The 17197-nt window shown below is 37.4% G+C and overlaps 2 protein-coding genes and 1 long non-coding RNA gene across 7 annotated transcripts; 2 read left to right on the plus strand and 1 right to left on the minus strand.

Annotated features, from left to right (window-relative positions):
- Positions 1-224: 224 nt before the first annotated feature.
- Positions 225-1765, minus strand: LOC135624923 (cationic peroxidase SPC4-like). Its single transcript, XM_065129023.1, has 3 exons — positions 1440-1765; positions 1154-1348; positions 225-1020 (listed from the first exon to the last, which is right to left on the minus strand). The coding sequence occupies exons 1-3, from the start codon at positions 1746-1748 to the stop codon at positions 406-408; spliced, it is 1119 nt and encodes a 372-aa protein (XP_064985095.1). The 5' UTR covers positions 1749-1765; the 3' UTR covers positions 225-405.
- LOC135624924 (uncharacterized) lies at positions 1747-2495 on the plus strand. 2 transcript variants are annotated; one of them, XR_010491825.1, is made up of 3 exons: positions 1747-1886; positions 2066-2282; positions 2363-2495. It is a non-coding gene; the product is annotated as an uncharacterized LOC135624924 (long non-coding RNA). The 2 variants fall into 2 exon arrangements; XR_010491826.1 differs by having other exon boundaries at positions 2415-2495.
- Positions 2496-3585: 1090 nt separating this feature from the next.
- On the plus strand, positions 3586-15514 carry LOC135624925 (histone-lysine N-methyltransferase ASHH1-like). 4 transcript variants are annotated; one of them, XM_065129024.1, is made up of 12 exons: positions 3587-3675; positions 3742-3831; positions 4036-4142; positions 8751-8815; positions 10248-10404; positions 11760-11846; positions 12042-12126; positions 12201-12294; positions 12708-12906; positions 13292-13326; positions 14066-14525; positions 15077-15514. In XM_065129024.1, the coding sequence occupies exons 3-12, from the start codon at positions 4140-4142 to the stop codon at positions 15347-15349; spliced, it is 1458 nt and encodes a 485-aa protein (XP_064985096.1). In that variant the 5' UTR covers positions 3587-3675; positions 3742-3831; positions 4036-4139; the 3' UTR covers positions 15350-15514. The 4 variants fall into 4 exon arrangements, with proteins under 4 accessions (XP_064985099.1, XP_064985096.1, XP_064985097.1 ...); XM_065129027.1 differs by lacking the exon at positions 4036-4142 and having other exon boundaries at positions 3586-3675; XM_065129025.1 differs by lacking the exon at positions 3587-3675 and having other exon boundaries at positions 3686-3831.
- Positions 15515-17197: the final 1683 nt, after the last annotated feature.

A 17197-nucleotide genomic window follows, 5' to 3' on the forward strand; every position in this document is an offset into this window, starting at 1 on the left:
ATTCTTCTGCAGGACAGTTTATGTTTGAACAGATCTTTGAGCATCAAGTTTGCCTCTTCCAATTTGAGGGACATGCAGTTTTGCTTTCAACAATTTTGTCTGCTACTAGCTAACCTCATTTGATCACCCTGAAAGTTTTTATCATGCAGGAAAAGAAAAGAATTTCCAGCAAAAAATATAACGCAGACGGACACCCCATTCTCATTTCAGCAGCAGCAGCAGTGTATCTTTCAACGTGCACTATTCATGTTCAGCATCATACAGCTTCACTAGTTGTACCAAAAGCATACAAGACCTGAACCATTGGACTGGAAGCGACAACCAGAGAGGAACCAAAGGTGTTCGTATATTGAGCATCGATGGCCAAACCCACCATTTTATTACCGAATAGCAGTTAGTGTGCAATTAGAAGGCATCGCTCTTACCCTCGTCATCAACCACAGACCACAAGGACTTGCTACTTTTGTTGATGGCAGAGCAATTAGTCCGGATCTCGCCATTGTTGCCCGTCAACACGCTGAGCTGACCCATCTTGGTCATGGAGTAGACGAACTTCTCGAAGAACAAGGTCTGGTTAACAGCGAAGTTGACGACGATGGATTTCGTCGTCTTGTTGGTGTACAGATCCTGGTCGGAGGTGAACAGCCCCTGCCTGTTCATGAGATCCACGTAGTACTTGTTGTCGAATTTGTCGGGTGACCGGATGTCGAGCACGGTGGTGTTGTTGGTGTTATTGACCGGGCAGGTCAGGTAGAGGTTCTTGGCGAAGGTCTTGTCCATGTTGGGGTCCTGGGATGGGAAGAGTCGGTTATCGAAGGAGGGGCAGTGGCCAATGCCGATGGTGTGGCCGCCGGAGAGGGTGACGAGGTCGTTGGCGTCGAGGTTGAGCTGGCTGAGGGCGGCGAGGAGCGCGGTCACGTCGGATCTGGGGGAAGGAAGGAATTTGAGCACCTCATCCTGTGTTGCAAAGGTCAAGCCATCCCGCCGGCCGAAAGGAACCTTGTAGCCAGGGCCACCCGACTGAAGAAGAAGAAGACGACAGAAGGATACGGACGCTTAGACACAGATTTTGATGCATATATGTGGGTTGAAGTCGAGATGTCTAGATTTCTAATGGCCATCGGTGGTTTGGTTTCAGGAGGAGAGGCTGTACCAAGTGAACAGAGTCGCGGGCGGCGAGAGCGGCGATGTCAGCGCAGGAGACGGTCTGCCCACAAGCTTGGGTAACGAGAACCTGGAGGTCGTTGAGAGCTTTGAAGGCTGCCGGCCGTAGCGTCAAGTTGGGCGGCGCGTCCTGCTCGCCCGGCCCACCTGCCGACCCGTCCAACAATATCGATCCGTCGCAGCCCTGCACATGAGCAGCACATCCACCATCACAAATCCAGCTAGCGAACACTGTTGTGGCCACTCACGGTAGCCACTGGGTGCCGCAGAGATACCTGAACGAAGCAGTCATGGAAATGAACTCGGAGGAGGGCAGCAGCGAGGCCGATGTTCTTCTTGAATTCTTGCTTTAGGTAGTTCCTGACTACGGACTCCAAGCTGGGGCAGGTGGTCTTGTAGAAGTCGAAGGAGAGGCCCTTCACCAGAGGAGGGTAATCAAAGGCTTCCGAAGTGGAGGAGAGGAAGACAATGCAAGAGACCAGGAGCAGCAGCCGAGACGTCGGAGCAGTAGCAGCCATGGGTGGTGAGCAAGGAGAAGAGCTCGTTCTCGGCACAAGCCTCTTCCTACTCCGACGCACCCTCATTTATAGGCATTAATGGCTATACAGATCATGAATGGACCATTTTTTTCTTCTCCATGTTTCAGATAAGGTGCATCGTTCCCTGCTCGTGGTCCACTCGTGGAGTCATTTCCACCAGGAAGCTTCGTCGCCACATCCAAGGTAACAAAAGACCATTAAATTGCTTTGTTGAATAGTCAGCAAGCCTAAAGCTGCATATGGTCATCATCCAAACAAATCCGCACACATAATATCTTATATCTGTGTTGTTTTCGTGATTGGCAATTCATTTCATCCAAGTATTATTGTTACTCTGACGTGAAGTATTTTGTTTCTTCAAGTCGTATTCCGGAGCGTATCTCGACCACCTGCATCGGGGGAAGGTGAGGAGCAAAACCCCACTGTAAAAAACAAAAGGCACCATGGCCATTTTCTCAAGCTCGCCATCTTTGACCCAGTCCGAAGATCTGCCTTGGCAGATGCAGAGAGTACAGTCAGGGCCAAAGAAAAGCCGACAGACAACCAGCAGCCCATCGAGCAATCAGTCGAACCGCAAAGGTAAGATTCTGATGCATGACTGCAACTTCGATGAAAGCTAAGTAAAGGTCATGGTCATGGTCATGGCTTTGCTATTGTAGGGCACATGGAGATTGTACTGGTTTCCCACATCAACTTGTTCTTTGTTTATAGATGAGGCAGGAGAAGCAGTTGATGTCACAAGATTGGAGAAAAGACAACCTCTCCGACGAAACAAGGAAGTCCAATTGTATATTTTATTGTTTGTTTGTTTGTTTGACCTAAATCGAGCACGAGGACCGGAGAGGAGAGACTTGTGTTCATATCCCCATGTGGAGGGGTTTCAGCCGTAGGTCTTTTCAGGCCAGTTTGTGTTCTCGTATCTCCTCTCGACGTTTCCATGGCTTTCGCTCGAGCAGTTGCCCTCTCCCTCGCCTGGCTTTCCCATTCCGTAATGTTAGGTATCACGTCGATGTTGTTGACTCTTCGCACACATCTTTCTGTGACCAGAATCCTCCGACCTTCTCGCCACCGATCCTTAAATGCACTGCAAGTCTATCCATGTCGGTAGAACTTTGACATGTAAAAATTAGTAATAATGTCTTAATCAATCTTACTCGGTTTAAGCTAATGTACATAAAAAAAAATGTCATGAATACACACACTTGCGTTTCCAAAGGATCTCCATTTCCTTTCTCTTTGCTCCCTTCTCGAGGAAGACAGACTTTTTATCTTGTCGAGATGCATAAAAGGCTTAAAGAAGGGTTTCTCTTTCCTGTAGCAGGTGGGGGCAGCGGAGTGGTGTAGTGTCGGAACACGATTCCATCTTATCAACTAGCTATTATGATATAATAATAACAGGAGGAGCCATGTCCTGTAATCCATCATAGCCCTTGTGACTCCTCGTAATATGTCGTCCAATTTAATTGGCGTTGTCACATGAGTTAACTAAAAAAAGTAGAGTGTCAAATGAGTAGGCATGTTGACAATTCTCTCACTTATATATGTGTATGTATGTATGATAAGAGGTGAAGAGAGGATGCAAGCCTAGTTTCTTATGATATATTGTCAATATTGATATATTGTCAAGAGTGATAATTGGCGTTATCACTCGTCGTCACTTCTTTGACACCATTCTCTAAAGAGGAAAATGGAAAAGAAAGAAAATGATATGTTTATTTATTTATAAAAAATTAAAAAATTAAAAAAGTTATAATAAGATTATGCAAATAGTAAAAACGGGGTTGTTAGTAATCTCCAAAATTAATTAGTTAGTTAGGTATTTTATTTTATTTTATTTTAAATTAAATGTACATTGGGTTTGGAAGAGGAAACGAAACCCAACACCTAAATTTAAAACCCCTTTTCCCTACGGCCCGGCCCGGCGACCGATTCCCACAGTTTCTCCCATCCTCCGCCAGATCGCCGGCCTACGGTCAGTCTTTCCCTCCCTCCTTTCCCAGATTCTCTCTCTGTTCTTTACCAGCGTTCTTCGCTTTAGGGTACCTTCCTGGGTGTTTGCTCTTGCCTTCTGCACCCGGCGGACCTCTCCTAAAGGGATTCGGAATTGACGGCCCTTCGAAACCTTATGGTACTTCGCTCGATCTTTTCTTATTGTTTGCTTAAGTTATTGCCCCTACTGTTTCCCGTGGATTTTGTGTGCCGTCTGATCGTGCGCTGCTTACACCTCCACGTATCGTCTGCGTCCCACCGCCCATTTCCCGCCGCCGGTCTTCTCTCTCTGCCTCTCGCCCCAATTGCGCTCTCTGTTCTTGACCGGCGTTCTTCACTTTAGGACACGTTCTTGCGCGTTTGCCCTTGCCTTCTGCACCCGGCGATACTCTAGCCGGCGGATCTTTAGAGGAGATTCCCAGTTGAGGGGGGGGGCTCCGAAACCTTATGGTGCGCCGCTCGATCTTTTCTCCTTGTTTGCTTCTGTTATGTCTCTTGAGCAAGCATTGCAGCACGGACGAAACCTTGTGGAATTTTTCATGTAGCATGTCCGTTCTTAAACTTCTTTCGGCTTTTTGGTTGTGTCAACCGATCACTTCTTTTCACGATGTTTATTGATTATGTTAAACGAAATCAACTAGAATCTTTTTGACACCAAGGGCATTAATTTTGTGTGAGGATGGGAGCTGGTATTCAATGATTCTTTAGTCTAGAAGTTTCTTTCATCAAGAACCTAGTTTAGGATTTAACTAAGTGCCTAGAAGCGAATAAACTTGTTCTACCCACAGGAGGATATATATGACTACCTGAAAAAATAATTATGGTCAGAATTTTGTTAGCTATATTAGTTTTTAAATATTTGAGTACTCACCCTTGCTACTGTTGAGCTCTTCTTCATAAAAAAGACATGCGCCGTGTACCTCCCACTCACATTTGAAAACCCCCAAAAGAGAGCTGAATTAAGTTGGACCCTGGAGAGTGTAACTAGGGCTATTTATGGCTGGATTTGAGCACGAGAAATGTCAAACTTCTAATAGTCTTTGTGTAGCCCAATGCAAGATAAAGGGGATGGAAACTCAGGTAGAACGCCCAGCGGAAATGGTTTTAGAACTGGCCAAATTAAGAGTAACGGACACACTCCACAACTGTTTATGGTGGAAGATGTAGCTTAGCACCTTAAAACAGTATTGGTACTCTTTTCCCTAGGTATCAGTGTACCATTGGGCAGATCTATTTGGCCTAAATTCTAAAGATTTTTGAATTTCAATTTAATTGAAATATGGAATCCAACTGCACTTAATTATATTGGCTGAAGCTGCATATCATTGTTTTCAGAGACTTTAGTTCAGCATGTGTAGTTGTTTGCTATTATTTGTTTCTGATGGGTTGTTCTTATCTTTTGACATTAAAATTCATCATAGTGGTGAAGATAACATTGGCCTTACAGTTTTGAGTCATGCAACGGTCCAGTCATCGTCTTGTGAGGTTTTGTCCATAATATATAGACGTGAAATTATAGAGCACAAGGCTGATGATAGTCATAGGCTAAAACAAACAACAAACTGGTCTGTCTTCAAAAGCCAAATATGTACTGTACCATTTAAACATGTCTACTAAAAGAGTAAACAAGAAATTAAAGGACAATACACTTAACAACAAGAGAGTAATGCACCCACTCATTCATTATCTATGCATTCCATTCTTTGTATTGGATTTCTGTAGGATAGTGTACTTTTGACCTTCTTAATAGAACTGCTTATTGAAGTTTGGTCCACTGGATATGCTTTTGTTTGTGATGTAATGATCTCTTGCTCTAATGCTTGCTGTAGTTGATAATGGCGTTCTTTTGAAGATCTAGACAGACTTTTATCTTATGCTAGTATATCTACGTATTTGTTCAGTTTCTTCTGCAGATGTGTGTTGCTATACTGATTTGCTGAGAGTCTGGTTATAAGCTCTTATTTCGAGTTCATCCTAATAGTTTTGATTCTTTGTTGCACCTGGCGAAATTTCTCTGCGATTGCTACTTTGTTATGGTATTCTGTTGAATTGGACTAGCTATATACCATTAGAGTGCGTATCTATCCTAAATGGTAGGATTCCATATCCTGCACTCATATTTGGGATTTCTACTTGAATAAGCAAGAACAAATATTTCTATATTTGTTGTTGCTTAATAATGATGATTCTGTATACTCTCAGTTTCAGTGTCCAGCGTCTTGAATTTCATATTTTGTAATTATAATGATCTTTTTTTTTAATGAGCGAATAGTATTAATGTGAACACTTATCATGCTGATGTCTCTTGAGATCTCAACTACATAACTAGATGAAGATTGGTGATGGGAATGCTTCCTTTTAGGTTTGCATCTTTTCTTAGATGACCGGTACATAATGTTGTACTACCGGTTTACCATGACTCTATGCTTGACCCTTTTTTTAAATTCTTTTGTTTCTGTAAACATGCATCAAAATGTTGGATACATTATATTTCTAGAATTTGAATTGGAACACGCCACTATGAAATTTTGATTGTACTAAAAGCTAGTTTTCTAAGTGATTCATTCAAAGCAATTATAATATGATTAAAATTGTGGTTAATTAGAGTATAAGATTATGGAAATGGAAATAAAAATTCTATTTTAGAATCAACTGAGGCAAAGTTAACTCAAACCCAGCTTCTTGGTCGGTATTGAGGTGCATTTCCTGACTTTTATGATGTCATATGATTACACTTCATTATAATTTCCAACTCATTAATCTAAACTTTTAACAACTTCTACTGGAGCTCATTTAGATCTTCTGTTTTTGGTATTTTTTTTTCTATAATTAATTCTTCTTCAGATTTTGAAGTTGTCTCTTTAATAATTGTGGAGTTCATCTTATGTCTTCTCATCAATGTGTGGAAATAGTTCCTTTTCTCCATCTTCTTGAAAAGAGCTATCATACCAATTCATACAACTGGCCTCAGAGGCTGCCATAGTTCCAGCACGATAAAGAAGATTGAAAGTAATGATAGGAGAACATGGATTTGATAACAACTTTATGTCATATTAGGAGCCAAAAATGTGGTTAGTATCAAGAATACTGGCAGAACCACAAGATATATGGCTGAAGAGAGTCAAATAAAGAGGAGCCAACCAAATGAAAAAAGCTTTCTTTCATTGTGTAGTTATCTTACATAAATTTAACTGACAGTCTTCTCATTTAAAAAGAACTAACCAGCTCCTACCTACTTAAGCTTTTAAAAAAAGCTAGCCCCTTTAGTATTTTATTTTTCTCCTGAAAATAAAATTATTTATTTATTTTCTGACAGTTACTTTTTTAACTGAAAATAAACTCATTATAAGATATGTTTGTTGGGAATTAAAGACTACTATAATTTAAATATAATTAAATTCGAACATTTAGTTTTTATATATCTGCATCACGTGCTCTCAAGTCCATGCCAACAAAGGACGTCGTGTTGGTTGGATCCTTGTATATTTTGGAAGTACTTGGATCTACTCATCAACTTTCTCTGCCTAATTCTTTGAGATACAGGACTACTGGTCGGAATTGTATGAGAAGGTTTCCAGGTTCTAATGATATTGAGAAAGCTGTCCCAAAGTTTCTTGTAGGATTGTTGGAAGGTGCTTTGCATGAATTGACTACCCTTGACAACCTGGAAGTTTTATATCTCCAAATTTTCCACACCTTGATTAGAAACTTCCCATTTATAATTTCTTATGCTGATTTAAGAGTGTGTACTTTGTGCAGTGCTAGCACATCGATGGTATCTATTTTAGTATATTCACAAGATTATAAATAAATTTTTTTATTTTCTAATTTGGGCAATCTTCTAAAATTACTTTATTTCGGAGATAAAGAAATTTTTTTATTGAACCACAGCCAACCATTTATGTTAACTTTTTATGTGCTTTTAGTATTCCGTGCAATAATTTTTTTTCTATATTTCAAAATATTTCTGCAATGTATAAGATGCACATTTAAATTGCCAGAAGCATGGAACAGATTTGAATCAACAGACTTCCTAAGTTCTTTTCAATTTTATTGATGGAACTGATTTTGAAATCATATTTAGATGATATATTTTCCTTTGGTCAGGCAAAAAAAGAGAGTCTAGTTTACACATTTTGATTATATGCTCAGAATCTGAGACCCAAATCCTATGAAAACTCAAGGCTATCAGAAAGACAGAAGGGGAAGTTTTCTGGATGACATTGTTTTTTATAAAAAAAGAGTTAGCATTTGCAAGATTGCAATATGAACTAACCTGTCATAATGAAGTTTTAGTTTTTGATAGAAGTCTAAAAGATAGTTGGGGAATTCATTGCATTTTCTAGAAGTACAGAATGCAGGAAAGTTAGCTCACTATAAATATGTGGACAATATGCACATCGCCTATAATTTTCTCTACAGTATTCATAGTGTTCAAAGGAATCCTTTCTATCGAACAGAATATGAGTCATGATAACACAACTGAGTTCGGTGCTAGTCCATCTGGACTAGTACATTTTACTTGGCTGATTCTACATCCATATGAACTGTCTCTACTGTGCCTTAAAAGAAAGCCATCAAAACAGTTTGTGATAAAAGCCCATGCACCTGGAGGATACCTCTTAATGAACCCTGGATGACATGATTTAGGAACATATAATGATGACTTGGTACGTTTTACTTCCACAGACCACTTTCTTATTTTCTCTGGTTTTGGTATTTCCTCATTTTTAGTTGATTATGATATCCTAGATAAGTGGGTTTATTGCACTGGCTGAGAATTAACCTGTAGTTTTTTATGAGAAGTTTGACGTGGTATGATCAAGGATATTTATGTCTTTTGAAGTGTCACTCGTTGTGTAAGATCTTTCGTCTGATTGTCATTTCTTTTGTACTTTCTGCATTTTGATTTGAGATTTTCAATGTGATTTAAACTAAGTCATCAGTAATTTATTATAGTAGCCTGTAGCCTTAGTAGTACAATTGTAACTATCAAAATTGTGACTTCTGTTTCTCATTTGAGGTGATGATGGGATTAATGGAAATCCAACTTTGTAGGATCAACAAGGTGAATTCCCACCTGCTTATAAACTTATTGAGAGGAATGAATTTTTGTATCGAAAGTGAGTTATTCTTCTTCTGTATGAATTCTTTCATTTTATTAACAAAATTCATAGTATATGAATAATTATGGTATATTATAATTGCTCCATGATTTAAGTTGGTCCCATTGTTGACTAGGTGGACGTAGGTAACTTGAAATTGGAAATCTGATTACATGGAAACTTTGTAAACTTATAACCTTTATCTCAAGTTATGGAGTTTTAAAGCTGGAAGCATGCAATATTATTAAAAAAGGAAAAAGTCATTCATCGTGTAAGTGATAACTAATAAAGCTTGTAAAGAGGTAAAAAAAGGGATGAAATTACTGATATGCTAATCACCGTGTTACTTCTTTTTGAAAAAAAAAAAAAAATCACTGTCAGTGATATGCTAATCACTGAGAACAAGCAATGAGACGGCAATGGCAATAACATAACAGATCTGATGACATCTTTTTAATAATTCACCTATATTCAATATAAAATATTTTGTTACTAACAGTTATGACTAGATTGTTTATTTGAGGATTTTTCTGGAGCACAATTGAGATAGTGAAAAATTTAGGAATAATTTTAAAAACTTCATATGAAATACTATTATTGATTGACATTTCCGGTTAAGAATGGCCTGACAGGTTTGATTAACATGTTACAAAGTTCTAGTCAACCACCACCAACTTATTATCTTGTTTTCCATGATCGAGCATTTTGCAATTTTAACAATATGAAACATTGGAGAACAAAGAATGATGGTAACAATGACAAAATAGGACATTTGATAACTTCTTTTTACTTATAGTAAATCATGTATAGTTTAGAACTTTCTCTGACCAAATAGTTCAACTGACTAAATTGATTTTTTGAATTTAAAAATTCTTAAAGGACATTCAGATAGTGAAACACTCGTGAATAATTTGAACACTTCCTAGGAAATGTTGCTATAGATTCACAGTGATAATGAAACTTTAGCTTCAATTATGAAAATGATGTTCTGCTTTATTATGAAAATTATTATAATAATCATCATTATGTTTTCTTTTGCTCCTGTTGGTATATGGTCAAGTGCCTGGTATGTTGATAGCAGATGATAAAGTAAGATATGAAATTTTGCTACCAGTAGATGTATCAATCCTTTCTCAGAGGAATTAAGGGAATGTACCTCTTCTCTTCTCAATAATGGGTGCAGCTATAATTAACTGGTCACCCCTCCAGTTATTTAAGGACAAATCAGCCAAGCATTATATAAAACTTGATTAATGATGGGTTGACACGATTGGTTGTGTATCGACTTAGTGCAGGTTGATCAGTGATTCAGACCTAGCTCATCCAATCATTACCATCTTGAGTATATCGATCAATAATTAAAATGCCTACTGCAATTTTTGAGTAACTGGATCAATAAACATGAATAACAGCATGCAGCATCATTTTTATTATTTGACATTTTGTTCAGACATAAGAAGCAAAAGGAGGAAGACATAGCTATTTGTGAATGCCAATATGATGCCGGTAATCCAGAATCCGCATGTGGAGATCGATGCTTGAATGTATTGACTAGCACAGAATGTACACCTGGTTATTGTCCTAGTGGCAGCCACTGTAAAAATCAGGTCAGTGACACCTTTTAATTTACCTGTCAAAGAATGTCTGACACAATCCGATTATTAAATAGCTTAAATTTATGAGGAGCATGTGGAACATGATAACAAAGTAGGACACATTATGTGAACTACAACATTTTGTTCTGTAGATTAAACCTTTTCATCATCACATTATAACAAAGACATGCAACAAAGTTCTGCAACATTATATTATAATAAAGACATTCACGCATGCTTCAGACTGTACGTTGTCTGGATATCTTACTCTACACATTCTATTTTCCTGAATGATGAAATACTGACTTATGCATATTGTAAATACACAATGGAGTGAGCTTGCTAGTTTTTATCTAAAAACTTCTCAGCATTTTTCTTATCAACTTTCCAGTTGAACATCATCTCTTTTCAACCACTAGTCTATTTAATGCTTTTTATAATTTATAGTCATTCTGTTTGCTTGAAATATAATTTTTTTTGATAAGTTATGGTGTCTTTCATAATATCACCGACTTGACATAGTCCTGCACTTTGCATGTGGGATGAATCATATAACAAATGGAAGAACTTAACAAAGATGATGCAATAATCTATTATGATTCCATTTCTAATCTATTCCTGATGTTAAAGCTTTATATAAAAATATCTCCATCCAAGGCAAGAAAAAGGCTTTTATATGTGATTGACTATTAGAAATACAGGAGGAAGTGAATTTGGTTTAGTGAATGCATACTGATACTATAGTGAGTTCATAAACTAACCTCACCTACAAGATTTAGATCAACAAATCAATATTAAAAAATGTCAACAGTTAATATGAAATTTTTTAATGTTTACTCTTACAAACCTCTACTCTCATTTTCTGCTATGCTAAGTCTATAGCAAGTTTATAAACTATGCTCAATGAAGGAGTTCCTCCTGTTATTGTTTGTTACCAGTCTGCAATTGTGTGACTGCAGTTTCACCCACTTCTCATTCCTACATTATGCTCATATACTTTCTTAATAACCTGAAATGTCTCATGAATCTATATTAACTAATTGGTAAAATTTAAATATTATTGTGTTATAGATTTTTCATTTCATGAGATATGCAAATTTAATAAGATATATTCTTCTGAGAAAAGGGAAGCCCAAGGTTTGGTTCCTTGGTTGGCCAGCTTTTCTACTCAAAAGAAAATCAAAACACATGAGTTCATGTTTCTGTGAGATATGTTAATTTTAAAAGTCAAGAGTTAATTTATTTCATTATCTTACTGTAGGTGATCCTTTGGTTACCGTAAAATTGTCATTTTGCTTCCTGTTCTTATTTATTCTATCTTTTAGCATCCTCAGTTTTCTTTTTGGACAATATAACTATGTTGCCAGAGATTTCAAGCATGTCAATACGCCAAGTCAAGATTATTTAAAACTGAAGGTCGTGGATGGGGTCTTCTGGCTGATGAGAATATTAAGGTAATGGAAGATCCAACTTCCATGAGACAGGCTTATGTAAAAACACTCATGAACTTTTAGCAATTTATAACTAGCTTTCTAATACCTGTGTGATTTTTGCTTGTCACACACTGTTGGGGCTGCTGCATTTCTTGTGCTTATTTAGCAAGTTATATATTTTCGTCTAATGGGTTATTATACCTGTGAGTGATTTAGGCTGGACAGTTTGTTATCGAGTATTGTGGGGAAGTGATATCATGGAAGGAAGCCAAGCAACGGTCTCAAGCCTATGAATCTGCAGGTGCAGAACAATTTGTTTGGGTGAAATCTTGTAGCCTCCCAGTTCTAGTTATGCATCAATGTGTTTTTTTCCAGGATTGAAAGATGCATATATTATTTATCTCAATGCATATGAATCGATTGATGCCACTCATAAAGGAAGCTTGGCTAGATTCATCAACCATTCTTGGTTAGTATCTTTGAATTTTTAAAACATGAATTCTTTTCTGCACATTGAATTTCTTCAGTTGCAATGATGGCCATTGGCATGAGAAAGGCAGCTTGGCTAGATTCATCAATCATGTCTTCTGTGACTGAGGGTGGCCATTCGCATGCACCACTGTAAAGTTGTTTCTTTAAGACCTTGGTGAAACATTTGAATAACTAAAATAATATGTGTCTTGTATGGGTAAGGTTGAGTATATTGACCCTCCCTATACCCACACTGGAAAGTCTTATGAAGGCCTCCCGTTTATTAATCTTTTGTGTTTATTTTACTAAATTTACTTCTCTTTTCCCTTCATTTGTATGTTCTTTTGCTGGACAGACAATATGTTGCTAGCCTATAATGTTTGCTTGACATCTAATGTTTGCAAACTGCAGTCAGCCAAACTGTGAAACAAGGAAGTGGAATGTGTTGGGAGAAGTAAGAGTTGGGATTTTTGCAAAGCAAGAAATTCCTGCCGGAACTGAACTGGCTTATGACTACAACTTTGAATGGTATGGTGGTGCTAAGGTGCGCTGTCTTTGTGGTGCAGCCTGTTGCTCTGGATTTCTTGGAGCTAAATCTCGTGGCTTCCAGGTGAAGTAGAATTAATATTCATTAAATTGAATTTGGTTGCTCTTAGAGGTTAATAATTTTTCACTGTTGAGATATACCATTAAAAATATCATATATTTGTACATGTAGCCCTTGCAAAGTTGCCTCTGCGGTATTCTTCTTAAAGTGTTTATTCATAGGTATATGCACAATAAGGGCAGTACCAAGTTTTGTGTGTTCATTTTAATAGACACTTTTGGTCTTTCCAAAATATTTCTTTTATCAATCTTTTGATTTGGTGTTTGTTATTGTTGAGCCAGCAACTGCAGTGGTTTTATAATCTTAGACTTTGTTTCTGTTCAGTTGCATAGAAATAGTAATTATTTTAATTTTTCTTTCCCCTTATCATGATACTAATGTTCTGCAGGAGGCCACCTATCTTTGGGAAGATAATGATGACCGGTAAGTCTGCTACCCTGACTCTGTTGCTAGAATTTGAAAATTTCTATTTACTGTGCATATAACTGTAAATAAACAAAGCAATCCATGGTAGCTTGAGCTGGTCTGATAGCAGTTTCAGCTGTGGCTTGTTAACAGTAAGCCGAGTTGCATTAGGTGATAAGGTAATAAAAAGCCAATCTTAAACATTGATCACTTGGTAATTCCTGTGGAAGCTTGGCTAGTTTATGTGGATAGAAGTGGAGTATGAATATATAGCTAGAATCCTGTTCCAATCAAGGTTAGGCTGAGACCAAGCAACTTGTACTTATTGTATGATTAAACATGTATGACTATTTTTTCTGGATTATACTGGTGTAAGCTTAATCTACATTGATTAACAATGCATGGCTATCATGTTACAGCAAAAAAGGGAACCACTTTGTTCCCTAGGGATATGCATCTTGAGTTGATTCATCTCAATTAATTAAAACATTTGAATCAGTCACTTTAGTTAGCAACAAATGTAGATTACTTCACCTAAATGATACATTAATAAAATTAAGATTTTGGTTTCCTGCATCCTGTAACCCCAAAATAGTTGGGACTATAGGGATTGGTGCTTTTTGTTGTTGTCATTGCAATCTCCTGTGTCTCTTGTTCAAATGTTCATGGTTATATGTGATTACAATTTCATTAAAGCAAATCTGGTAGAAGCTTGTGTGGTTGCTTTCATGTGTTTATCGACTTTTTATGATGGCAGATACTCGGTTGAGAATGTACCCCTCTATGATTCTGAGGATGATGAACCAACATCAAAGTCACTTAAAGCCATTGTCCCATATAAAGAAAATGAAGATTTTCTGGGAAATGCAGATGGCTTTGGTTCTGTAGTGCTTTCTGAATCAATTCCAATGGTGGTGGAACCACTGAATTTTGTTCCTATGGAAGTCAATGGAGTGAAGTATGAAACAACAGAAGATGAGTGTATGTATGCAGAGAATGCTCAAGAAAATTTTGCTCGTAAAAGTGCAATGATTTCTCGTATTCGGAGTAACAGTGCATGCCGAAATTATCACATAGACTCTAATTCCTTATCAAAAACCTCTTCACGCTATCCTGGTGGGAAAGCAAAATTTGGAGTACGAAAGCAAGTCAATGTGAAACTTATCTGTGAACGTTTAGCGGTGGCTGAAGCACGTGAAGAAATTATTGCCTATGAGGTAAGAACAATTCTTTAGATGCTTTTCTGTGGATATGTTGTTATTTAAACATCTAAGAGGGGTAGATTGTAGATTTTTGATTTGGTATGATTTAGATGCTGAAGTTTCAGTTGTCAGTTCTGCTTGTCCAATTCTCCTGGATTAACCCAAGTGTGATATCCAAATCAAGTTATTCAAAGATAACTTGGTCATATGCTTTTAATAAAAAGTGCTTTTGGTTTGACTACAAATCAGATTGAAATGCTCTATCCTATTACTGCAAACTTTTCTTTTACTAATTCACTATTAGTGCTGGTACTTCTTTGTAGTGTATGATTGATTTACTCTTTATTTTCATGATAATTGGCTTTGGATCTTGAGAGTATATTTTTCCATATTTGAGATCCTCCATTGAATGAACCTTGGTTCTCTGAGTTTTGTATGACTCCAAATGACTACTTTAACATAAGTTTGAAACTTAATAATTTTGATTAAAAAATGTTTTTTTTTTAACTATAACGAGTGTTGTTGGTCAATACCTATATTGTTCTGAAGCTTCTGAATCATCTTAGGAATCAAAGAAGCAGGCTACCGCTCAACTTGATTCTCTTTACGATGAGATAAGGCCTGCTATCGAGGAACATGAGAGGGACAACCAAGATAGTGTTTCAACCAGTGTTGCTGAAAAATGGATTGAAGCCAGCTGCTGCAAACTGAAAGCGGACTTCGATTTCTACTCTTCAATCATCAAAAACATAGCCACTGTTCCCCGGGTGTCAAGTGATGCATCTCCTCAGGTAGATGGTGCAGTAAATGAGGTTCTGTTATTGGAAAATGGTCATTGAAATTTTAGTTGCATTAAGGGCTGAAATGTATTGCCTGACATGTTGCCTTCGGTATGCGGAAAGACGGTTGAGCCCATGGTTAAGTTGGTCCTTTTATGATCATACCATTTGTTGAATGAACAAAATAGTCACTTTTTATTTACTATGGCATATTTTTTTAATTCAGTTTTTGGAAGTGGTTGATTAATATTAACTTAAACTGGTATCATCTAACTTTGATTAATATTAAATGTTTTTGTCACAATTTTGTTAGGAAATCTTTGCAGGCGACATCACATGCACCACAGAAGAACAGAAAACAAAATCTCTTAATCCCAAATAGATATTCGTTGTTGTGCGAAGATTTGTGTACAAAATTCATGAAATAAAAAACTATGTATAGTAAATATTTTGTTATCTAGGGAGATCGTATATCCCTGAATTCTTATAGATCTCTAGGAGAGGGTGAAGGAGGTCAAGTATCTTTCTATCTAGCGGTGATCTACACAGCAGGGAGAGGCAAGCAAAAGTTGCAAGCAAAAGCTCTAGCTTATAAATCACTGAATCTCTCATATTTATAGAGGTCATTTATTAACTTAACCCTAATGGATCCTCCCATATTGGGTATTGGATCTCCATCTGACTACCCAAGCCTCTTAGATTAGTGGATCTCTATCCAATAATCTTTCATTGGCTCTTATTGGATTTCGTCCATGAGATCCAATAATTCATGGGCTTATTGAATATCCAATAAGATAGGCGTTTCGATGGATATCTCATATTCGAACATTTACTCATTGCAATGCCTATCATATGTGTGTGTGATCCTCTAGGCCCAAAATCGAAATGGCCGTGAGTCATACCTGTAAGAACTTCTTCTGGCTTAGTGAATCATTATCTTTATAATAATTCACTCGACTCATCGACTGCGGACGTATTATGCCACTATGCCATAGTCCCCAAACGATACAAGGGAATTCAATCCATTAAACATGTCTGTCCTTAGTTACCGTATACCTATAGTCCCTCATCCATCTAATATCCCAGAGACCGTATACCGGGCATGGTGCTGTCAGACCCATACGATTTCTATTCGAGTCTTGCTCTAATCGGATTCTTCCGAAGAACTCTTTCTCTCTCAATCCGAATGACCCTAACACCTCGTAAGAGTTCTCCCGGACACCGAGATTTGTCTGAGCAAGAACATATGAGATATTCCTCTCATGACACCGAGAATGGATGATCACTCATTAGGGACACTATCATCAATCGTCCAACATTTTGTAAGCGGATCAATCAGTGAACTCATTCCCCGATGAGCACTTGTATCGTATCCCTAGTGTCTCTACATGAGCAACTATGAGACCAGCTACATCCATCATATGGACGGGTATATAACACACCAGTCTGTTCGATTATCTCGATGTCCCTCTCAAGTAACCTATGACCGAGATTATTTAAGATATGTGTTTAAAAGTAAAATCGTGATCTCATCATAATCCGATTCTCATTGCACAGATTCAAGAACATCACAATATATATATATATATATATATATATATATATATATATATATATATATATATATATATATATATATATATATATAATCAATCTAAAATGATAAATATCAAAATATAATAAATAAAAATACTGCACGTTAAGTCTCACGTGATTGACCAGCATATATGACTAGCATACTTATCATGATTCTCGCCTAAGATTGCAGGAATAAGTTTCTAAGCATGTTGCACCATATTTAGCTTCTCAGTAGATAGTTCCATCCTGCGCATATGTCAAAGAACAATAGCACCAATTTACAATGACGTGTTTTTATATTTTTTCATGGAGAAGGTTAATTCAAGAAGG

Source organism: Musa acuminata, chromosome BXJ2-10 (genome assembly GCF_036884655.1).
Source record: "Musa acuminata AAA Group cultivar baxijiao chromosome BXJ2-10, Cavendish_Baxijiao_AAA, whole genome shotgun sequence".
In the NCBI taxonomy this organism is placed as follows: Eukaryota; Viridiplantae; Streptophyta; class Magnoliopsida; order Zingiberales; family Musaceae; genus Musa; species Musa acuminata.